The following is a 25,838-nucleotide window of genomic DNA, read 5'->3' as shown; positions in this document are numbered from 1 at the left end:
AAAGGACGGACCCAATAATCAAATTATACAGTACCACTAAGGTACCTTGGCATACAGTAGCCTCCACTCATACAGTATCTGTGGAACTGACTCAATGTTAACAACAGCACTTATCTGGACTGCATGATATTTAGGCAAACACACCTCAAGTACTCTGTCTTATTTGTAGTTCCCCTCTCAAGCCTGGGAATGGAATATACACCGTCCTGGGAGTCTTAAAGGCTGCATAGCTGGTAAAGTGTCATAAAAACACAGCAGCAATTGATGGAAGCACTCTACAGCAGCACATAAGGTTGCCTGCTTCATAACTGGGGTAAAAAAAAAAAGCAATAAAAATGTCAGGTAGGATTATCCCTCTGTTGCAGAAACAGTATTATTGTTGCTGTTTTATTCCCTTAATATTAGTCCCTGTCTATAAGGACTGCTGTTACACAGGGGAAGATGGACATAAGAGGATTGGACCTAAACAACAGTCTTTATAGTCACTGTTGTGCCTAAGTTTCAGATAACTTTGTTGTTGGGTGGCATGACAATGTGCTGTGCAGAATACAACAGTTTAAGGACAGATTACTGAAGATTTGCTAACGCTAGTTAGAAACTGTGCTAACGCTAGTTAGAAACTGTGCTAGCGCTAGTTAGAAACTGTGCTAACGCTATAAGTTTAGTAAGAGTGCTAACGCATTATGTAAGAGTGCTAACGCCCTAGTTAGAAACTGTGCTAACGCTAGTTAGAAACTGTGCTAACGCTAGTTAGAAACTGTGCTAACGCTAGTTAGAAACTGTGCTAACGCTAGTTAGTAAGAGTGCTAACGCTAGTTAGTAAGAGTGCTAACGCTAGTTAGCAGCTTCCTTCAAACTGAACACAGATACACAAAAAATGTATCCATGAGTTCATCTGACTCTGGGGAAGTAGATAAAAGGGGCCTCATTGCCAAAATCCCGAACTATCCCTTCCATGACTCGAAGGTATTAAAGACATCTATATCTATAATATGAAGTTAGCCCATACCAAAAATAAAACACAAAGACCTTTAAAATGGTAACATGTTTACTCAATTCGTAAAGCTAACATTGCATTGCCATGTGTAGTCCAGAGCCACATTGTGCTTAAAGTACTGTATACTAAAAACTAAACAAGGTTGACAAAAAAAAGTAAAGAGAGCATTGTTCTGAAAACAAAACAAAGAAACAAAAAAATAAGAATTCATATAAATACTGTAACGCTATATAAGTACTGTATTACCAGTTGTTTTATGCTCCATGTACAACATACTTTCAAAATATATTTTGGGGGGGATTTAAAATAAATAATGTGCTGTTGTTTAAATAAGAGTTTGGACTTGGTTAAAACTGTTCAAAAACTAAAACTACAACATAAGAACAGTATCATTAAACATATCAGTGACATCCTGTTGTGATTAATTGCAGGACAGAGCTACAGCAGAGCAGGGAGAAAGTTGATCAATAGTCTCACAAAGTAGCAATAGAGCACTGACAAGGTAACCCAGGGTAAAGGGCTATAAAAAAGGAATATCCCAAAATAAAAAATGTCCCTTGTGTATTTTTTTGCAAGAAAATGTATCTAAATTTAAATTAGTCTTTGGGAACATATCTCATATTGTTGCTGTTACATAAGGTGGAGAGTTTGTTTTCCTCTGTGCATGTCAGGAAATCAACAGAGTGTACACATCTCACAGCAACACAATCTATATCCATCCATTACAAGTAGCTCAACTGATGTCTGACAGGTCTGTTAATAGCTAATATTTCAAGTCCTACAGTAGTGCTACAAGTCCTACAGTACTCACCAGAGTGTTGCTGAAAACAAGGGACAATAACTGCAAAATGTGTTGTCTTTGTTCAAATAACAGTCATGCATAATACGGGCAATTAACAAAACTGAATCATCTTAAAGAACAAAACAACCCAAAACATATTTCAATTCTGAATAATGTTTTTGAAATGACATTGTTACAGCTCACATAACCGGCACATACTCAGTGCTTATAAATCATGTATATCTGAGGTCTGTACTCTGTCAAGAAATTCCACAAGTGAATAAATTCACTGAAATGTGCCAGCGGCACTGGTGTAAATCAAGTAAACTTAAGGTATTAAAACCTCATATGGTACGGTTGTCTTTGCCGTTGCTTTGTTATACCTAGTGACCGAGAAAGGTATGATGATARGACCAAGCTCATGATGAAAGAGCAGTCAACCAACAAGTACTTTCCACCACCGGTAAACAAGTTTCCCTGACAAAAAAATACAAGAATAGAAAGGTAAGACATAGTTATAATTATGAAAAAATAGTATTCACTGATGTTGTTGTTGATGTTTATCGTTGATGAGTGTATCTCATGGTGGGGGGACTCTGCCCCCAGCCATTAGTCAGATCCACAGAAAACAACACAGAGCACACAGCAGCATTTCCTCTGGTGGAACAGGAAATGGAGCTCTGGAACTTCAAAGTCAAGTTTCTTTTATTCTCTGGCCTACTTCTCAATACTTTGTCGAGTTGTTGTTGCTGACTGTGGATGCACGTGTCCTTGGAAAAAGACAGTTTACTGTACCACTGCAAAATGTATGGATAGATAGTAGATAGATACCATACAGCAGGCTGAGACAGCTACAGTCAAAACAAAGTCATTGCTCAGCCTTTACGCTCAGGCTTTCACAGTATGGGCTCTCAAGTCACCATGTATTGTCTATACAGTTGAAGTCGGAAATTTACATACACCTTAGCCAAATACATTTCACGTCAGTTTTTCACAATTCCTGACATTTAATCCTAGTAAAAATGCCCTGTTTTAGGTCAGTTAGGATCACCACTTTATTTTAAGAATGTGAAACGTCAGAATAATAGTAGAGAGAATGATTTATTTCAGCTTTTATGTCTTTCATTACATTCCCAGTGGGTCAGAAGTTTACGTACACTCAATTAGTATTTGGTAGCATTGCCTTTAAATTGTTTAACTTGGGTCAAACGTTTCGGGTAGCCTTCCACAAGCTTCCCACAATAAGTTGGGGGAATTTTGGCCCATTCCTCCTTACAGAGCTGGTGTAACTGAGTCAGGTTGGTAGGCCTCCTTGCTCGCACAAGCTTTTTCAGTTCAGCCCACAAATMTTCTATGTGATTGAGGTCAGGGCTTTGTGATGGTCACTCCAATACCTTGACTTTGTTGTCCTTAAGCTATTTTGCCACAACTTTGGAAGTATGCATGGGGTCATTGTCCATTTGGAAGACCCATTTGCGACCAAGCTTAACTTCCTGACTGATGTCTTGAGATGTTGCTTCAATATATCCACATAATTTCCCTTCCTTTATGATGCCATTTATTTTGTGAAGTGCATCAATCCCTCCTGCAGCAAAGCACCCCACAACATGATGCTGCCACCCCCGTGCTTCACGTTTGGGATGGTGTTCTTTGGCTTGCAAGCCTCACCCTTTTTCCTCCAAACACAACGATGGTCATTTTGGCCAAACAGTTCTATTTTTGTTTCATCAGACCAGAGGACATTTCTCCAAAAAGTATGATCTTTGTCCCCATGTGCAGTTGTAACCGTATTCTGGCTTTTGTATGGCGGTTTTGGAGCAGTGGCTTCTTCCTTGCTGAGCAGCCCTTCAGGTTATGTCGATATAGGACTTGTTTTACTGTGGATGTTGATACTTTTGTACCTGTTTCCTCCAGCATTTTCACAAGGTCCTTTGCTGTTGTTCTGGGATTGATTTGCACTTTTTGCACCAAAGTACGTTCATCTCTAGGAGACAGAACGCGTCTCCTTCCTGAGCGGTATGACTGCTGCGTGGTCCCATGGTGTTTATACTTGCGTACAATTGTTTGTACAGATGAACGCGGTACCTTCAGGCATTTGGAAATTGCTTCCAAGGATGAACCAGGTCTACAATTTTTGGCTGATTGTTTGAAGGTAGGACTTGAAATACATCCACAGGTACACCTCCAATTGACTCAAAGGATGTCAATTAGCCTATCAGAAGCTTTTGAAGCCATTACATKATTTTCTGGAATTTTCCAAGGTGTTTAAAGGCACAGTCAACTAAGTGTATGTAAACTTCTGACCCACTGGAATTGTGATACAGTGAATTATAAGTGAAATATTCTGTCTGTAAACAATTGTTGGAAAAATTACTTGCGTCATGCACAAAGTAGATGTCCTAACCGACTTGCCAAAACTATAGTTGGTTAACAACAAATTTGTGGAGTGGTTGAAAAACGAATTTTAATGACTCCAACCTAAGTGTATGTCAACTTCCGACTTCAACTGTACTTATTGTCCCTTCTGTTGTAGCGAGGACATCTAAGCTCAGATCCAATAGTTTCTTTCACATGGTCTTGAAACATGGACTCCTGACCATCAAGTCTCGAGCAACACCATTATCAGAAAAAGGTACACCTACTTGAAAATGCAGTGCCCTCCTTATTGAGACAGTGAAGCAAGTACTTGCAAGTAGTTAATTATCTGGTCCCATATTCACAGCACGCAATGACTACATCAAGTTTGTAAAGCTACAKATTTATTGGATGCATTTGCTGTTTGTTTTGGTTGTGTTTCAGATTATTTTGTACCCAATAGAAATGTATGGTAAATAATGTATTGTGTCATTTTGGAGTCACTTTTATTGTGAATGAGAATATGTGGATGTGTGGATGCTGCCATGTGGAAGCTGCCATATTACGGATAATCCTGAATGAATCGTGAATAATGATGAGTGAGAGGCACAAAAAGACGCACAAAAATGATAACCTCCACTGTTATTGTAATGGTGAGAGGTTAGCATGTCTTGGGGGTATGACATTTTTGTTWTTGTAACTTTTTGTCTGTAACTCACTCATAATTTCACGATTCGTAAAAAAGTATCCGTAATCATATGGTACCATCTACATTGATGTATAAGTGTTAAGAAACATTTTCTATGCTTATTTACAATAATTGGGACTGCAAAATGTCACAATACATTATTTACCATTTATTTCTACTGGGCACAAAATAATCTGAAACACAACCAAACAAACAGCAAATGCATCCAACAAGTTTGTAGAGTCACAAGCTTGATGTAGTCATTGCGTGCTATGAATATAGGACAAAATACTTAAATTTGTACTACTTTGTCCCAATACTTTTGCTCACCTAAAATGGGGGGACTATGCACAAAAAGTGCTGTAATTTCTAAACGGTTCAACCGATATGGATGGAAATACCCTCAAATTAAAMCTCTCAGTAAACACTTTAACCTCATTGTCACTGTTTGATTTCAAATACAAACTTCTGTAGTACAGAGCCAAAATAAGAAACAAATGCTTCACTGTCCCAATAATTATGGAGGGCACTGTATTTCAGCAGTTGGCTGCTGCGCATAGAAGCAAACGCTATGATAGGAACATGACTGGATGATGAAGTCACCCACACCTATATATCACAGGATAACATCATAACACCATCTCACGATAATCCTTGTTGGTCATAAAAAAAACGTGTGGACAGTCATTGACTTGACCTCCTCTAGTGTTGCATTCTCATTACACACACTCCTCAGAGGATGAGAGAGAGAGAGAGGTTCTTCTGGTTAACAACGGGAGCTCCCATGAGTAATTCTACCATACTCAATATCCCACAATCCTTTACCGACATGCCAAGCAGCAAAATACAAGCTGATGCAGTTATTTACATGGAAGCAACACATTTAACATACAATACATAAAACAACATCACAGTGTAAGTAATGAGTGATAAGGCAATGTTCATGTGTGTATGCAGATCTGGGAAGATGTATACAGTAGGTGTTAGCATGCCTGTGAACAATATTTTATAACTTCTGACAATGAATGGACACGTTTACCGTAGGTGAAAACTCCTTGTCATCTTTGTAAGGGGGACTACATTTTAACTTTTTTTCATTAACTAATGATATGGCCATTTTTAGGCAAAAACAAATATATATCCTCTTTCTTGGCCAAACTATGATGCACAAAGCCACACAATTAAAAACATATATTTTCTGAAGATCTTCCCCACTGGGCACAGACGTCAGTTCAACGTCTAGTTTTGATTTGCATTTGGTTGAATTGTCAACTAACGTGAATTCAACTTGAAATCAACGACAAATGTCACCATGTCATTAGACTTAGTATAAAGTTGGGTGAAAAGAATATGAAATGCCCTTACGTTGATTACTTAATCTAATCAGTTTTCCACGTTGATTCCACAATCTTCACATCAATTTTTTGGGTTGAAATTACGTGGAAACAACGTTCATTCAACCTGTTTTTGCCCAGTGGGTCATTGTTTATTTGCGGTATCTTTTGTACTCTGGATTTGATGCGCAACTTCTACAATAGTGTCTCAAAATATGGTTTAGGATTTCCTGACACAGGTAAGGCACAGAGTGCAATATCAGCAGGGTATGACACACATCAACAGAAACCTACCGACATGGACATGCTCGGCCAAACTGAGTAACATTGTTCATTTGTTATTGCATAGCATTTTCAGTGAGTTTCCTTAACAAAATAGAATCAAAACATGAAATAAAACTCCTAACTCCATTTATATCCGAGTGCCATAGATGTATGGCCCAAAAATCAATGTACAGACAAGTATTGCAATCATTAACTTGATGAATGTTGTGATGTAACAAAAATAATGATGTGAAGTAACCATTCAACAAACGTAAACTACAAGATGTCATATCAAGATGTACATTATATACAGTACATTGAACTTCAGCCTAATTACAAATGAAATGCATGTGTACATTGCATTTGGTTGAAATGTACAGAAATGATCAATTCCATTTGCTGCTGAAGGTGATGTATCCATAACTTACACTCCTTTCATAATAAATACATCTACAGAAAAGCATAGATCACAAAGAACTCAACACTGAGCGCTACACTCTTAGAAAAAAAGGTGTAATCTAGAACCTAAAAGGGTTATTCGGCTGTCCTCATAGAAGAACCCTTTGAAGAATTCTTGTTGGTTCCAGATAGAACCATTTTGGTTCCAAGTATAACCCTTTTGGGTTCCATGTAGAACCCTGTTCGCAGAGGGTCCTACATGGAACCCAAAATGGTTCTACTTGGAACCAAAAACGGTTTTACCTGGAACAAAAAGGGTTCTCCTATTGGGACAGACAGAGATCCCTTTCGTAACCGTTTTTCTAAGAGTGTWGAAAAAGCAGCAAAGCCACAGCTAAAGGAAAGGAATTTAGGGACTTAGAAACTCACGGGAGCTCGACCGGTCATAGAAAAATAAATAATACTGTACTGTCCATCCATCCTTCCCCTTTAGTTCCTGATTGTCCTCCGTTTTCAATGAGAAGCCAGTGGGCCAGAAGTAAATACAAGCAGCGCCACCTGCTGGTTAACGTTGAAGTGCAGACTGAGATGAGGGAGCAGCATAGGGGTGAGGAGCTAGTCTACTGTCCCACTGCTCGGGCTTTCTGCTGCTGCACCTGCTGCATCATCATGGACTGCATGGCTGGGCTCATCGACACAGGGGTCACACCAGGGGTGGGAGGTAGCAAAGGGTAGTGGGCACTCTTTCCACCAATAAAAACACACTGCAAGACTGTTTGACCTGTAAGATACAATGAGGGAAAATAAGGGATAAATGAAGGATTTGTTATTTTTGCATGTGTTTGTATAACAGGAAGAAGAAGCATGATGCTGTGGCCAGTGACACTTTGCTTCAGTTTTCAATATCTTGAAAACTGCTGACATGCAAAACATTTTGGGACTGTATCAACAGTGGACTAATGAATCAAATACCAAAAGACAGTTTTTGAGTGGAGTTTCCCTTTAAGATGGACAGAACTTTCTCCATCAGTGATCTTACCCGACGTCTTCTTCTTGTCCGTGGCTCTCTCCTCAGTCTGAGAATCTTCTGACGTGGGATAAGAACACAGAGAATCAGAGATAGAACATGTATGAGAGTGAGAGGACAAAGACTATCTCAAGGTACCCAATGTATATATTCTCCTTGTATGAATACACAATGTGATGGCTCTCTCTTACCCCTACTGTAGATTTAATATATCCATTACAGAGAATGGAATTTCAAAGCAGACCCTTTCAAGCCCAATGGGACTTCTCCAGCCCTGTGGAGACTACAGGGATGCAGGGAATGTGTGTGGCTGTGCAGACATGAGAAAGGCTCACTCTCCTGGGGAATTCTGATCAGAAAGTCTATAGTAGTCCACTGGGGAAAATGGACTGTGAATTTCAATGATACAGATGACCTTAAAAACTCCTGCGATGGATGAAGAAAGGAGAATCATTTCCCCATTAGAAAGAGATGTTTTAAATGTTTTTAATCTAATCAAATATGACACAGGGTTTTTGTTCGGTCCTCAGGGAGAAAAACAGAGAATCCACAGCATAAATCCAAACCGCAAAACTAGCTGACCTGTTGCTAAATAAGGAAAATGTGGCTAAATGCTGGAACCTTGGATACACTTAACTAATAAGATGAATGCATTAACAACCGCAATTACCTCAGGAAGCGGAGCTGTTACCATAGTCAAAATAAAGAAAAACCCTTGAATGAGTAGGTGTCTCCAAACTTTTGACTGGCACTGCATATCAAAGAACATGACATCTTATTTTTTAAATATATCATCATATATTCAAAACCTATATATAAACGTGACATACATTTTAAAATATAAGATCTTATATTTTAATAACATARATAAGTCACCCCCCCCTTGTTAAATGCATTTAATGCATTTATTGCTTTGAAATCTATTCCAGAAACATTTTAGTTTTTTAAATGGCATATATTTATAAACAATACATACATTTTACATGTAGGAATAAATTATTTTCTAATTGCATTTAGTGTTAAGTATGATTACTTTGTTGTTTCCTGTATCTACTGTATATGACACCTGCCAAATCATTTTGAGATTAGATTMGGATGGCGTAGACTATTGTAGGTTTATGATTTGTGATTGAAAAGTTTTAAAACACACAAAAACCTATCTAAGAATGAATGTTTATTTTTGTACAGTATAGTTGTGGCTGCCCATAAGGTTATGGATGTCACGTTCTGACCATAGTTCTTTTGTGTTTTCTTGTTTTAGTGTTGGTCAGGACGTGAGCTGGGTGGGCATTCTATGTTTTATGGTTCTCAATCAAGAGGCAGGTGTTTGTCATTGTCTCTGATTGGGAACCATATTAAGGTAGCCTGTTTTGTGTTGGGATTTGTGGGTGGTTGTCTTCTGTCTTTGTGTTCTCTGCACCAGATAGGACTGTTTCGGTTTGCCACGTTTGTTATTTTGTATTTGTATAGTGTTCACGTTATCGTCTCTTTATTAAAACATGTTGAACACGGAATACGCTGCGTCTTGGTCCGATCCCTGCTACACCTCCTCTTCAGACGAAGAGGAGGAAGGCTGCCGTTACAATGGAATCACATTGTATTTATTAAACATGGTTAAGATGTTGTTGTTTTAATCCATGACTGTATATCGTTGAAATCCACGTTTATTTGGGCCTGAGCCCTCCAAGGACTTCCTTTGGGTATTGTTCATGCCTTTTGCGACCAGCAGGAGGCGGGGGAGCACAGTGGTTTGTGTCCCCCCTCCCCTCAACAACACTCGAAGAAGTGACAACTAACCGTTTCTCTTCCTGTCTCTTTTTCTTTGTTCTCTTAAACAGATACAGTGCATTCGGAAAGTATTCAGACCCCTTGACTTTTTTCACATTTTGTTACGTTATAGCCTTATTCTAAAATGGATTACAAAGTTTTTCCCTCTCATCAATCTACACACAATACCRCATAATGACAAAACAAAAACAGTTATTTTGCACATAAAAAAACTGAYATATCACATTTACATAAGTATTCAGACCCTTTACTCAGTACTTTGTTGATGCACTTTTGGCAGCAATTACAGCATCAAGTCTTCTTGGGTATGGCACACCTGTATTTGGGGAGTTTCTCCCATTCTTCTCTGCAGATCCTCTCAAGCTCTGTCAGGTTGGATGGGGAGCGTCGCTGCACAGCTATTTTCAGGTCACTCCAGAGATGTTTGATTTGGGTTCAAGTCTGGGCTCTGGCTGGGCCACTCAAGGACATTCAGAGACTTGTCCCAAAGCCACTGCCTGCATGCGTATTGTGAGGGCAAATAGGTTAAGGGCGCCCTTCAGGGTACAGTTGAGAAGAATAACCTTCCGTTCCCAGCCCTGAGGTCCTTAGTGTGTAACTTTCGAAAGACAACAACGACAAGGGTTCAGTTTAACAAAGTTTTCTTATCTACTATGACACACTACAGAAGTAGCCATCTGAAACACCCTGAAGCGACGGACACAGAATGAGGTACAAAACAGAAATATTCTCCTTAAATTCAAAATATAGTAATTGATAAAAAAAAACTGTATTAACTCGAAGAAATGTTTTAAAAAAGTATAATTTTTTGTGAATGATCATCCATACCAATGAGGACTGTGGATTAGTCACAGCATATGCCAGCTTAACACCAGACATTATGGAAATGTCTGCTCTACTCCAAAAATTACAACAACATATATTGCAGCATTACCACAAAAATGAAAAGGGAAAGGAGGGAAGTAGTACGGGGGGAAAAAATAAACCGGGAACTTGTATGTTCGCCCGTGTTATTAAAGAACATAACCATGGTTAAAGAAAAGTGTGATAACATGAATAAACAAGATACCAAATTTCATTGTAAGGTGACCAAAAAACTAAGAGCATGCTTGTGCCATATAAACTTGCCAACATAGTTGGCGTAAAGAGATGTTTGCGAGAGGATGCTATCAATGTAACGCGTCCTGGACCTTTAGTTTATGTTGTTCTTGCTATCGTGATTTAATGGTCAGGCGCGTTGTTTTTGGGGTAGAGGAGTCTTACTGCGTGCTCTTGACATTAAAAGTTAATCGAAGTGCGTGTGGCAGATCATTGACCGCATATTCGATTAAGCGCGTTTTCAGAAAAACCAAGCGTGTATACCTTGCCTGGTATGGCTCTTAATTAGAGGCAGGTGTTTTGCGTTCTCTCTTAATTAAGAGTCATCGTAGGTAGGGTGTTCTCACTGTTTGTTTGTGGGTGATTGTCTTCCGTATCTGTGTTATGTCTTGCACCATACGGGACTGTTCGTTGTTCGTTTCGATGTAGGTCTGTTTCCTGTCCGTAAGTGTTACGTTTAGTTAGGTAAGTTTATGTTTCAGGTTTCGTGCTACGTCGTTTTTCTTGTTTGTATTTTTGAAAGTGTTTTTTTTTTTTCGTGTTTGCCATCGTCGTTTCAAATAAAGAGATGGCTTATTTCCCTAATCTTGCATTTTGGTCTGAATGATCCTTCTCTCCTCTCCTCGTCCGAGGACTGAGGAGAAGCGACAGCCCTTACATGTACCCATTCCATGGCACATGGTTTATGAATTGATACGAAACAAAAAACGCCGGATTCAAAACTTCGAATTTTTCAATTTAAATACTGTACAAAATTCTTGCAACCAATAGAATGTTATATTATATGGGGTATACAATCTTCCCAGCTCTGCAGATTTGTTTCGACGGAGGAGCAGAGTCATTTAGGCATCATTACGTGTTTGGTGATTGTCCATAGTAGCTCGTTTTTTTCTCCACAGGTCCAGAATGTGCTGAGAGAATTGCAGAACATTGCCTAGAGACACTAAACGCTGCGATAGATCAGGCAATACTGGGGGGATTGAAAGCCCATAGTCATCAATCATCAATAATATATAAATATATTTTTAGCAAAAATGTTTTTATTTTAAATCTGTACAAAGTGGATAGAAGCGTATAGATAGAGGAATAGGAAGGTTCAAAATCTTTTTTGGAAGCATCACAGCACAGTTGAGAAAAATATATGGCAAATAAAAATCCGAATGGATGATGTTGGAAGATAGAGTAAGGGTTGAGTGGAACGAAGGGTGGGACATAAAATACAGAGTAAACAATGTAGGTGCATACGGGATCTGTGAAATGTGTATAGGTGCGGAGCTTTTGTGAAATAGCACAGTTACAAGTGGAAATAAAATTGGATGGACAACAGAAATAGAGGAAGGACTAAGAACAAACAAGAGAGAACTATTATAAAGTAGACTGTGTCTGTAAAATAGGTATAAGATGTATAAATTGAAGGTAAAAGCAGAAGTGTTTATTAGTTTACTCCAATTGGGGGAGCGGTGGTAGGGTTGCGGGGAATAATAATAAAGGTATATTCTTTAAAAAAGTATGTATGTCTATATAGGTATTGTGTATGTATATACTGTATGTGTATATGTATGCATGCGTGTATGGATATAAATATTTACCCCAAAAAATATGGGGGATTGGAAATGATGCAGACAATTACATTGGAAGCAACATTCTTTCCGCAATATTAAGCTGATCCACCCTAGAAAAAAAATAAAAATAAAAAAAATAAAATAAAAAAAAAGTAACCATTACACTCGAGGCTAGGTCCAACAACGACAAGACTTCCTGCGCATGCGCACTCTTGACTGAGTGATAGCCCAGATAAAGTCATCAACATGACAGGCAAGTACTCCAGTCACATTGCAGTCTTTATCAAGCCAATAGAAGACTGCAGGATCCACTTGTGACATTTTTCCACCTGTATTCAGCATGTTGCCTTGACTTTGTTGTACCAGTAGAGTGATCCATCTGCCAGTCCATACACACACTTTTTAGTTCCACAGTGTTCCTTCGCTTTTAGCTTCGGGCGGAGTCGGATGTGAATGTCCCTTGACAGCTCGTTCCCTGCAAAAATCCAGATTTGATGTCTATGGAATTAAGTTTCCATTTTTTTCTGGCAGATCACTGACATCAGCAATCTGAGTGACTCTGAGGGGCATTGTCGGTGAGTCTTTTGGGAGTTCTTTAGCAGCCAGCTCCTCAAAACCTCTAGCCACTAGACGTGCTTTAGGCACTATTCCAGTTAAGGATTCTTTAAGGGTACACACCCACCTTGTTGAGACGCATTTTTGGCCAAAGTCTTTGACTTCCTCAAACACTAAATTTTTTCCTCCAATTACTGAGCTCATCTAGCTTAGCTGAGCCAAATGACACGTCCTTTGTTTCAAGTACATCATCATTTGAATGTCATTCTGTTTTTCTCGATTTTCCATTGATTCAATTCTGATATTATCTACAAGTGACAGGTCAACTGACCCTGTTGTACCAGAATGTGTAGCTGGTTCAGAGTACTGCAAGTTGTACCAGTCTTTGTGTTTTACTTTTCCTGCTCGTCCAATGACGGTTGCTGTATGTGGAATACCACTTTCTCTGTCCATGTATTTAACAGTTTGTCCTGTTTTCAGATTGGAACAACCATGTTCTCTTAACACATATGGCTGTTGTTGAATGTTTTCCTCATTTGAACGCTCAATAGTATTACCTGTGGCATGGTTAAAGGTCTCTGCTCCATTCCTGTGTCAGTTTCAGTGTCCATATCATTGGATGTGACATCTGGTAGGTTTGTGTCTGTTACTGTGTCCTTTTTGTCATTTTCATTAGGAGACTGATTCTCAGCTACAGCCCCTCTATCTTGTTGATCATTTACTTTCCGCAATCTTGAGTGATGCACCCTGACAATCATGCCTTCGTGCCTCACAAATATCACCACACCATCTTGACCAATGACTACTCCCGGTCCTTTCCACTCTTGACAGTCAACTCGTTTGTAGTACACTTTGTTTCCAGTTTCGTACTTCTCATCATCATTATTCCCTGAACTGCTGAGTAACTTCTGAAGTCTGTCAACTGTATCATGTCCAAACTGTTTGTAAAGCTTTTGCAATACTTTGTGTTTTTCTTTAGTGCTCATGTTCTCTGTGACTGTCAGAATCTCCATGTGCTCTGTGTCAGTCAGAATCTCATTTTGCATGGACTCTGTGAGATGTCTTTGTCTAAAATGTTTACACAATAGTGGCCTGAGGTAGTAAGTTCAAGAGTCACTGGTTGTTTAAACATCACTGCCTTGTCATTTTTTATGTCTAGTACAGCCTCTGCCTTCTTGAGGAAGCTTTGCTTAATAGTAAGGGGATATCTGTAGGGACCACCTCTGTTTCAATGTGACACTTAGTCTGACCAATTTTTGCTGGTATCTTAACTCTCTTGGTAGAATGGACAATTCTCCCATCTCCAAATTTGAAAGCTCTTTTGCTTGGTGTGTCAACATATTTTGTACTTCTTTCATATTTAGTTCACTGACATAGCTATCAAGCCATTTTGCACCACACACTGTCCGTGTACATGCAGTATCAATCACAGCAGATCCTAAGGATTCAACTATAAAAATCTCAGTATCAGATTCATTTGAAAACAGTGTAATGTTACACTGCTCTACTCTGTGTTTACATTTTCCTCTGTTAGTTTAACTTGTTCATTTTTATGAGGACAGTCTTTAACCCAATGGTAAGTGCTTTGACAAATTGCACATTTCGATCTCCTTTCATATTTGTCCAGTGGATTTGTGCCGGAAATGGCGCCCTCTTCTGGTTGTCTTGAGAACGTGACTTGTTGGCGCCTTTTCTGTGCTGCTCGGTGTAATATTGCTGCGTCACTCACTTGCATTCCATCTGTTATTGGCCGACAGACGTCTTCTCACCAAATATTCTTTTTAGTGCCGACTTCATAGATGCAAAAGTCAGCACAGTACAAGCAGTCAAAGCCAACTGTTTCTCCCTACCATCTAGACAAGCAGTGTCTAGCAACTTGAACCCTAACACTGCATCTGGGAGAACCATGTCGTACTTGCGCATTCTATTGTACCTCTGTTCGAAATCAATGATGTAGTCCGCCATTGCAACCGAAATATCTCTCGTAACACTGTCAAAGTTTGAATATGCCTTGTAGGCACGGTCTTTCTCTTCTTTAAAGATAATAACAGATCCGTAGGATGTGATCAACAGTTGCCCACACCGATCATCCTTGTTCAAATCCTCAACGGATATTTCCAGTGCTGTATCTCTCGCTCTTCCCTTGGAGCGATAATACCACCGCAAGTGCTTGCTTTTTCGCGTCCAGATTAGTAACGCGTGTCCAGATTCCCAGTTCATTTTTCCAACTTTCGTACGACCTCTTCTCGTCGAAGCGAGGTGGCACGTTGTAGTTAGAAACCATCCTCTGCTACCAATSTTAATTCGAAATGACACAACGACAAGGTTCCAGTTTAACAAAGTTTACTATACTATATGAACACACTACAAGTAGCCATTACCCTCGAGGCTAGGTCCAACGACAAGACTTCCTGCGCATGCGCACTCTTGACTGAGTGATAGCCCCGTAATAACAGAAATATAGGGATACTTAAAACATGAACTTAACACTTAGTGCTCTGAGTGCTCCATTCTGAGTGCTCCATTCATATTTTCCTCGATCCTGACTAGTCTCCCAGTCCATGCCACTTAAAAACATCCCCACAGCATGATACTGCCACCACTATGCTGCACCATAGGGATGGTGCCAGGTTTCCTCCAGATGTGAAGCTTGGCATTCAGGCCAAAGAGTTCAATCTTGGTTTTATCAGACCGGAGAATCTTGTTTCTCATGGTCTGAGAGTCCTTTAGGTGCCTTTTGGCATACTCCAAGCGGGCTGTCATGTGCCTTTTACTYAGGAGTGGCTTCCGTCTGGCCACTACCATAAAGGCCTGATTAGTGGAGTGCTGCCGAAATGGTTGTCCTTCTGGAAGGTTCTCCCATCTCCACAGAGGAACTCTGGAGCTCTGTCAGAGTGACCATCAGGTTCTTGGTCACCTCCCTGACCACTGGGTCAGGCATTAATGGTCAAGGATTTCTCCCCCGATTGCGCATTTTAATAAATGTGCAAACATTTCTAAAACCTGTTTTCGCTTTGTCATTATGGGGTGTTGTGTGTAGAAWTGTTTTATTTAATTAATTTTATAAGACTGTAACGTAACAAAATGTGGGAAAAGTCAAGAGGTCTGAATACTTTCCGAATGKACTTTATGTGGTCACCAACAGAAGGGCGAACCCAGACACATCACAGGATCTWTAAAGCTGAAGCATCAGTTTAGAATGTTTTCTCACCACCAAATATGGTAGTGAGAGGAAGTCCAGTCGCGGGTAGTGGGAGAGGATGGAACTAGGTGAACCTGGGCCGACATTCTGCTCATATACGGATAACAGGCGTTGTGTCAGAGATACATTGCCTGTGAAAAGAGGCTTCTAGGAAGAGGCTAGGTTCACCCAAACCAACACTGTTTCGGGTGGGAATGTCCATTTTACTCATTCCAATTCTATGCGACAATGGCTGTGGTACAGCATGTCTATGTATGTATTATCTCTAGTGTTGTACAGATAAGCCAGAGTCATTCCCTAATCTTACTTCACTTGCACACACTGTCCATGWGTAACTCTGTGTTGTTGTTTGTGTCACGCTGTTTTGCTTTATCTTGGCCAGGTCGCAGTTGTAAATGAGAGCTTGTTCTCAACTGGCCTACCTGGTTAAATAAAGGTGAAAAAAAATACATTATCTTCAGAACTAACTCAAATTTGAATATCTGGCTGTGTCATTATGACTTTGGAGAATTATTATGACACACTTATTTCATTTGAAAAAATGATAGGTGGCAAAGCTAAAAGGAGAGAAGACTGGGAGAAAAAGTGAAAAGGGTACTGCAATAACTGKCGAGTAGTTTTTTGTTCATCAATTTCAAATGAGCATTTGACAGTGTGCGGGTATAGTCGAGATATTTTTAAAGAGACTATGACATCACTCATGGCATGCTAACTTCAATAATCTCCAAACTGCATGCAGAGATATACATGGTATTCATGAGTTAATCTCTGGGTAAGTAGAAAAACGACCTAAATCTCMAAATCTGTCAGTATRCCTTTAAAAATGAATACCCCATAACAGGTTGGGGTCAATTTCTATTTAATATAAGTGAAGATGTTAAAAGGATAGTTCACTTTTTTACACCAAATAGTCAGATGGCTAACAAAAAAACACACATTTGACTAAGTTAAATGTTTGTGGCTAAATCCCCTCAAGTTAATAGTGACTATTTAAACAACTTTGAATTATGGATTACAGTTCCCTACTGGCCCATAGACTACTTTCAGGGTAAGGAACCATCTGACTGGCTATAAGGTGTAAACAAGTGAACTATCCCTTAATTAAATGTACAAGTCAATCATTGTAAATAGGGCATTAATGGTCAAGGATTTCTTATTAAACTGAATCTTTTCACATTGATGTATGAGCCCAAACCCAACCCCTAACTGTTCTATGTTCTCTTTATCTTACAATTGTTTCTTTCCCACCACAGATACTGTCATGAAGCGCTTCCCGGATGCAACAAAGGGACAAGCGGGAACGGCTTAAAACAGTAAAATGGCTGAATTGAGAAGCGATGAGAGAAAAAATGTAAGGTATAGGATTAAATTAGGTTTGTGTTTTGTGTCATTTTTTCCTAATGTTTTATTACCAAGTATCACTGAAATAATGCTCCTGAAACATATATGTTAACACATATTGTTAACATGTATTGTGACATATTGTCACGTTCTGACCTTAGTTCCTTTGTTTGGTCTTTTGTTTTAGTATGGTCAGGGCGTGAGTTGGGTGGGTTGTCTATGTTAGTTTTTCTATGATTTTCTATTTCTGTGTTTGGCCTGATATGGTTCTCAATCAGAGGCAGCTGTCAATCGTTGTCCCTGATTGGGAACCATATTTAGGTAGCCTGTTTTCTGTTGGGTTTTGTGGGTGGTTATTTTCAGTCTTTGTGTGTCTGCACCAGATAGAACTGTTTCGGTTTTCACTTTGTTGTTTTTGTATTTTGAGTTGTTCACTTCCATTAAATAAGATGAACAATTACCACGCTGCGCATTGGTCCTCTGATCCTTCAAACTTCTCCTCCTCTAACGAGGAGGAAGACGACAGCCGTTACACATATAAGGGACATTAATGTAATAAACATTTCAATACTATGTGTCAAACATATATGTCGTTTTTCTTTGCTTATTTGAGCTGTTTTTGCCATAATATGGACTTGGTCTTTTATCAAATAGGGCTATCTTCTGTATACCAGCCCTACCCTGTCACAACATAACTGATTGGCTCAAACGCATTAAGGAAAGAAATTCCACAAATTAACTTTTAACAAGGCACACCTGTTAATTGAAATGCATTCCAGATGACTACCTCATGAAGCTGGTTGAGAGAATGCCAAGAGTGTGCAAAGCTGTCACCAAGGCAAAGGGTGGCTACTTTGAAGAATCTCAAATATAAGATAGATTTAGATTTGTTTAACCCTTTTTTGGTTAATACATGATTCCATGTGTGTTATTTCATAGTTTTGATGTTGTCTCACTATTATTCTACAATATAGAAAATAGTAAATATAAAGAAAAACCCTGGAATGAGTAGGTGTGTCCAAACTTTTGACTGGTACTGTATGTGAATATAAGGCAGAAATATATGTCACATATATGAAAAGGGCCAATTCATGTATATTTCAACATATACTGTATGAGACATACACTACCYTTCAAAAGTTTGGGGTCACTTAGAAATGTCCTTGTTTTTGAAAGAYAAGCACATTTTTTGTCCATTAAAATAACATCAAATTGATCAGAAATACAGTGTAGACATTGTTAATGTTGTAAATGACTATTGTAGCTGGAAACAGACGCCTRACAAGTCCTCAACTTGCAGCTTCATTAAATAGTACCCGCAAAACACCAGTCTCAACGTCAACAGTGAAGAGACGACTCCGGGATGCTGGCCTTCTAGGCAGAGTTGCAAAGAAAAAGCCATATCTCAGACTGGCCAATAAAAAGAAAAGATTAAGATGGGCAAAAGAACACAGACACTGGACAGAAGAACTCTGCCTAGAAGGCCCGCATCCCGGAGTCGCTTCTTCACTGTTGACGTTGAGACTGGTGTTTTGTGGGTACTATTTAATGAAGCTGCCACTTATATGTGTGGATACATATATAAGCATTTATGGGTATATATGTTTCCACCATATACAGTATGCCCATACAAAACATATACATGGTATATATACTGTACTGTATGTTTGTTTACCATAACCTAAGTGTAGAGAGAGGGAAGGTCATGGCAGGGAACACAAGCATGACTACAACCCTTATTTAAAAGAAAGCAACTGCTGCAGGTCTTAAAATATATATATATATCAGTCAGTTTTGCTATAATATTATACATACAGTACATGTAGTATTGCATAAGGTTCAGGGTGCGGTGTGAGGTTAATCACACAGGACGTGAGGAGAGAGTGACTTGGAAGATGGGTCAGGAAGGGATGGGACTAGAATATCAAGAATCCACTGGTTCACGCATTAGAACATCCCCCTAATGTCTTTAACGCATTTGGTTTCAAATCCAGTAAGTGTTATTACTATTTATCACTAGGCATAATCTCTCTCAATAACTAAATGCTGGCTCCGTGAACAGTGTTTAATAGCACATCATCAACATAATTAATTTACTCCCAATAAATCACCACAGAGCAATTAACAGTAGAGAGAGAATCCTATTCTCTTTGAGTTGACCAGTAGAGTGGAAGATATAGCTACTACCTTAGTCCTGAGTAGAAGCTAAAGAAGATTCTGCACCAATCTCTAGAAATGGTAAACATATGATAATTCTAATGTGAAATTGCAAGGGAAACTGTTGCTACAGTAGCTAATTAATAAAAATCATATTTGCATATGATCAACATTACATCAATTGTACAAATGATGTGTAAATATGAAATCATAAAAAAATCACATATATATGACTCCCACTTCCAGACTACTGTAGCAGTAAATGTTTTACGCATTACATTTGGATTTTACTAGTCTGGGACCACACACTGAGATAATCCTAAATAGTAAATGCATAAAAAAATCATTAGGTTAGACAGAGCACCACCATGCTACATCCGTATCTCTCATTTGAATCAAGCACAGGCACAAGGCATTGGTATTTACTCACTTGCTTCACCAGGGGTCTTTACTTCTTTTTCTGAAATCATAGGGAAAAAAGAATCAAGCATAAATAATCAAAAGACATCAATAATGTATGAACTGTTTGAGGAAAGGTATCATTTGATACTTTGAGCCAACATACCTTGAGCCTCTTTCACAGCTTTCTTCTCAGTCTTCTCAGCCTTCTCAGTCTTCGTAGTCTTCTCAGCCTTCTCAGTCTTCTTAGCCTTCTCAGTCTTCTCAGCCTTCTCAGCCTTCTCAGTCTTCTTAGCCTTCTCAGTCTTCTCAGCCTTCTTAGTCTTCTCAGCCTTCTCAGTCTTCTTAGTCTTCTCAGCCTCCTCAGTCTTCTCAGCCTTCTCAGTCTTCTCAGCTTTATCTATGAGAAGATACAAATGCCATTTAACCTGTTCTTCAAACTCTGTTTATAATCTCAAACGTTTTCTCTTCAAACTGTAACACAAAGTGACATGGCTGTAATTGCAGTTTTGCCATGCGTAAACGTCCTCTCTAATCAAGTGACGAGAGACTGATTTTATTTTTCATGTGTTGTTTGTTCCGGGAAAATGTACATAATGATTGATGTGAAAGAGAATCATGCAACGCTTATTCAAAACAGATCTGTGCTGTCGAGTACCCAAAGTAATTCTGCCGGGCCTTTGTCTAAAGCCATGGCGTTTGAAGGATCCAATTTCTTCTTGTCAACTAGTGTTTTGTGTTTAATAAGCATGAGAAAGTTAACTGATGCTGGCATGTAGTCAACCTATCACTATAATACTATACCATTATGCGTGGCATGCTATTCAATAAAAATGTGCCGCTTTACAAAACACTATAATAGAGAAGAAGAGGGCATCCAGTGATTAGAATATGACATTTACAAGGCTGATCCATGGACAAGGAGCCCCTCAACAAAACAATGAATAATAAAAAATATATGCATTTSATGGTGCTATTTAGCATGACAGATGTATTCAAACCCTTGAAACCACTTCTTTGTGGCTTCTCCAGTTTTAGGCAAGATAAGGAATGCATTAAGCCCCACATGGATTCACGTGGTAAACAAACAAAAGACAGGAAGTGACCTGCTTATCAAAACAAAGGAGATGTCTTGCTTCGGGATTGAATATTTACTTACGTGGTTTAGTGGGCTMGGCTGTCTTCACAGATTGTGTGGCTTTAGCTTTGGCTGAAAGAAAAAAATAAACCATAAGTACATTTACAATAATAATACAATAATACATTTACAAGCATTTAGTGTATGCCGGGATCAGATAAAGGTTTTGCACCATGTACATTATTCAGCAACAATGTATTATTCAACTGTAATTATGTAAACAGCTTTTGAATTAGTTGAAATTTGAACAAGTCATTCACATACAGCATTTAAAATGTTTAATGACAACTATAAGCCAATCTGTGCATCTTGCGTTAACACGTCTCGTCAATAAAACTTTGAGAATTAACTATGCATGCAGTAAACAATTCTAGTCTTTTACGTATTTATGTCAAGGAGGGACTGAAATGGCATGGAAAAACTCAATGCTGCATCACAATCTATTGATTGATCACTCTAGTTGGCCTGAGGTCATTAATTAAATTGAGCCATTTGCCTCAGGTTTATTGACTAAAAGTCTTGGCAGCCGCACTTTGATATAGGCTGCATTTCACATGGTCAATACCAGATTTCCACTTTTCCTCAGATCAGTTCATTACTGGAATCTAGTGTTGTTGGCCTGGCAATGAAAGGTTGCAGCCCATCCCAAATATCCCACAGCTAGAGGATGAGGCTTAGTCAAACAAGGACTGTAATATCTGATCGCTCTATTGGAAGATAAAAGGAGATGCTGTTTGTAGTTGTGTAAACAGATATACCGCATAGACATTGCTATGGTAGCTAGGTTTGATAACATCTAATCCTTTTTTTTATTCAATAGCAGCATACATTTGCACTGAAAACTTTTTACCARCCCGAAAATGTATTAAAAAATGTCCCCCCCAAAAATTACATCACATTTTTGGGAGTGGCCCACCGTTGCTAAATGAATATAGGGGAAACACTGGAGCTGTGCATTACCAACAGTGTTAGAGTATATGGTACAGTATATATACTGTACTGTATGTTTGTTTACCATACCCTAAGTGCAGAGAGTGGGAAGGACATGGCAGTGAACACAAGCATGACTACAACAACTATTTAAAATAAAGTAACTGCTGATCAATCAGGTCTTAAAAGATATGTAAATCAGTCAGTTTTGCTTTAATATTGTACATACATTACATGTAGATAGCCATCATACTGACAATAAGGATTAAGTATTGCATAAGGTTCAGTGTGCACTGTGAGGCAAATCACACAGGACGCGAGAAGAGAGTAACTGGGAAGATGGGTCAGGAAGGGATGGGACTAGAATATCAAGAATCCACTGGTTCACACATTAGAACATCCCCCTAATGGAATCTAGTGTTGTTGGCCTGTGCAATAAGACGTTGCAGCCCATCCCACATACCCCATAGCTAAAGGACGAGGCTTAGTCAAATAAGAACTGTAATATCTGTTCACTCTATTGAAAGATAAAAGAAGAGTCTGTTTGTAGTTGTGTAAACAGATACGGTATACTGCGTAGATGTTGCTATGGTAGCTAGCTTTTATAACATCTAATCCGTTTTTAATTCAATAGCAGCATCTATTCAAACTAGATCATAGCATTTATATACTTTTACATGAACAGAACTCACCGTCTGATGTCTTCACATCCTTCACCTTGTCTTCTTCTTACGCAAGGAGGAAAGATGTATATGAGATACATGTATTCTAATCTAGCTGTGAAAACGTCAAACAGTAGGAACATGCCAATCTCAGCAGTCATCGGGTCCATCTATATTACAAATCCAAATAGATTCCCGTCTTTTATAAAAAACTGCTTGAAGATGTTACATTACACATACTCTATGCATACTCTTTCCCAAACCTTGTGTGGGAACGTATGAATCGGGTTCAGTGCTGTACAATGGATTGCCTGCAGTGCAGTAAGACATACAATAGGAATCTGGGTTTTGACCCCAATAAGAATCCAATCTAAGAAACACCACAGATAAAAATTTCCTTCATAGCTACCTGTTTTGCCTACATAACATTCTACAATAACCCCAACATGTGACCCTTTACAAGATAAGTTTCAGCATTAAGCTCTATGAAACAATGCAAAGGGGACTTTTTAAATTCATCTTTGGGTGGTGTAAACAGCCTCAGGGTAAAGCCAGGGTAAATCGCACGGAAGTGTGTTTTATAGGGTTAAAGGCAAGCTTTTGAGAATCTCACAAAGCTACCAGGTTCTTTCTTTGGAATTAGACAAGGGAGTTAAACTGTTGAAATCAGTTCTTCATTCTAATGAAAATAGATTAATCAGTTATGCAAAAGGATATGTAATACCCAGATAACACCCTATTMCACCCTACTGTATGCCTATCATCAATGTAGTCAAAACACAGCAAAGCCATATATCGTTAACCATGTTTGTTTTGTTTTCACAGATGTCCCACTGTTTGTGTTTGATTTTAGGGTTTAAGTCCTTGAAGGGAATTACTGTACATCTGGAGTGAAGTTCTTCCAAACCCATTACCCAGGTCAGTAAATAAGCACTTTGCTCTACCGTGCAGACAAACCACAGGCGATATACAGGGAGGTAATTCAGAAAGGGATCCTACGGTAATGGTCTAGATAGATGGAGGAAATTAGGCATTGGGTGGAAGGAGCAGAACATATGCTGATTGTAGACAAAAAAGAAATGTCAGGTAAACATTTGAACCGTACATTTAACTGCTCAGGAGAGTGTGGAGACAATCAGGATGGCTGTATGAGAGACTCAATCCTACATACGTGACCTGATCGCTCCATGCTCCGCAGAACACATATTCAGTTATTTAGTATGCTGGATTTCAGAGGTTGTTTATACTTGTTTAGCCAATACAGTAATTGAGTGAGTAAATAAACCCATCCATGTTGTGGGCCTCGGCGAAGGGTTGCTATAGTAACGTGATGGAGGGTTGTGTACGTGCCGGTGTTCACCAACAGAGGAAATGGAACAGCACAATCTTATTAACATCCAGAGATAGCTGGAAGAAAAACTGGATGTATTAGAGATGTTGCAGCATCCTTCTGAAGGATTTTGCAAGTGGCATATGATATATTGTGCACCAAACCAAGCTCCCACTCTGCTAATAGGCATCATCCTGTAGGTTTCATAACCTTTAGGTGCTAGAGTACATCATGGGAGAGAGCTGTTAAACCACTGTAGGTCCAGGTCACAAGCACACCCCCCTGTTTCAGCTGTTTAAAAAGGGATACTTCAGGATTTTGACAACTTCCCCAGAGTCAGATGAATTGGTGGGTACCATTTTTATGTCTCTGTGTCCAGTATGAAGGAAGTTCGCCAGCCAATGCTAACTAGCATTAGCGCAATGACTGGAAGTCTATGGGTATCTGCTCGCAACTACCTCTAACTTCCCTTGAAGTGTTAACCTGTTTGTTTCCAAAAAAACTCAAAAGTCCACTCGAAGCATAGTCAACTCATTCTTACTTTTTTTCTCTGCCGCTTTCGGTTTGTCTTTTGCTGATGAGAAGAAGTTTTTAATAATGTACCACGTAGTAAAAATGCAAAAGGAAAACAGTGAAAGACATAATAGTCKGTTTCTGCTCGACACACTAATAGATAGGAGTGGTGCACTTTACTGTACCTGCTTCAGGTGCGTTAGTTAGCTTCTCCTTCACTGCAGGACCTAAAAGTGTGAGAACAGTTAGACAGCCTGATTCCAAATTTCATTGTATCTAACTGAAAATAATCTGTATTTGGTGTGTTTAGTGTGAAAAACATTTCAATTGCTGTGTGGTTACCTTTTTTTGTAGATATGGGTCTTATAGCGACAACTCTTGCGGTGGCTTTTACCATTGGCACCACTACATTTGTGTGGTTACCTTTTCTCATAGTGGGAACTCTTGGAGTGGCTTTCTCTTTAGGGGGCTCGGGTTCCAAAACAACTAGTGCAGAGATTCTATTATTTATTACATTACATACTAATAAAACAAAAGATAATAAGGCTCCTGATTGAACAAGTTAATTAAGCCAAGCAGGATGTAGGAAGCGCTATACCATTCTTTACAAGCGACCATTTGGCGTTGGCTTTTGCAGTAGACGGTTCTGATAGAAACAATAAATGTAATAAGTGTTTAACTGCAGTTCATAGTGAGCATTTACTCAAGTTAACATTTGTGAAATACAGTATTACCTTTCTTGGTAGTGGGTGTGGTTGTCTTGCTAGTGGTTGCCTTGACTTTTTCTTTGGAGATTGTAGGTTCTAAAATAGTAATATATCCACACTTAGAACATGTGTTCATTTGTTGACTGGAATAACTTGATCTAAGTTGATGTTACCTTTCTTTGTAGGAGTTATTTTGTCCTTGTCCTTTTCCACAGGATCTGAGACAAACGAAAATATGCTCATCGAAAATATGCTCATCATTCAAAGTACAGTATTCATACAGCTCAATGTTGCTCTGAGAATCCCATAGCAGCTACATATATTTGTTACCTTTCTTGGCAGCTGTTGTCTTAGCTTTATCTTCGGAAACAACAACCTCTGAAACAAAGAACACAGACCAAAAACTTAAATTCACCCACTGTACAACTCTAAAAAGTAAACATATATAAAATGTCTGTGTATACACATTACAACATACACTGAAGTACCTTTCTTTGTCGTGGAAGGTATTGTCTTTTCTTCAGAGACAACAGCTTCTGGAATGAAAATATCATGGTCAACATTTTCAAATAAAAGTCAAGTACGCAGCATGTTATTAATAATGTACTACC

General features: G+C 38.9%; 1 protein-coding gene across 20 annotated transcripts in view; it reads right to left on the bottom strand.

Moving 5' to 3' along the window:
• Positions 1–1,030: 1,030 nt before the first annotated feature.
• Positions 1,031–25,838, bottom strand: part of LOC111972920 (triadin) — a 56,939-nt gene continuing 32,131 nt past the window's right edge. For 12 of the 20 annotated variants that reach the window (XM_070446516.1, XM_070446520.1, XM_070446525.1 and 9 more), the window contains 13 exons: positions 25,716–25,763; positions 25,558–25,605; positions 25,401–25,445; positions 25,255–25,323; positions 25,119–25,166; positions 24,863–25,006; positions 24,706–24,747; positions 22,708–22,743; positions 21,107–21,157; positions 20,114–20,347; positions 19,979–20,008; positions 7,858–7,905; positions 1,031–7,599 (listed from right to left, as the gene is read on the bottom strand). In XM_070446516.1, the coding sequence (XP_070302617.1) occupies positions 7,439–7,599; positions 7,858–7,905; positions 19,979–20,008; positions 20,114–20,347; positions 21,107–21,157; positions 22,708–22,743; positions 24,706–24,747; positions 24,863–25,006; positions 25,119–25,166; positions 25,255–25,323; positions 25,401–25,445; positions 25,558–25,605; positions 25,716–25,763 (1,004 nt within the window). In that variant the 3' untranslated portion in view covers positions 1,031–7,438. The remainder of the gene's footprint in view (positions 7,600–7,857; positions 7,906–19,978; positions 20,009–20,113; positions 20,348–21,106; positions 21,158–22,707; positions 22,744–24,705; positions 24,748–24,862; positions 25,007–25,118; positions 25,167–25,254; positions 25,324–25,400; positions 25,446–25,557; positions 25,606–25,715; positions 25,764–25,838) is intronic. The other 8 variants (XM_070446518.1, XM_070446517.1, XM_024000030.2 and 5 more) reach the window with 8 other exon arrangements.

The sequence above is a fragment of the Salvelinus sp. IW2-2015 genome, linkage group LG14, assembly GCF_002910315.2.
Source record: "Salvelinus sp. IW2-2015 linkage group LG14, ASM291031v2, whole genome shotgun sequence".
Classification (NCBI taxonomy): Eukaryota; Metazoa; Chordata; class Actinopteri; order Salmoniformes; family Salmonidae; genus Salvelinus; species Salvelinus sp. IW2-2015.
This window is presented reverse-complemented; position numbering and strand designations above follow the sequence as displayed.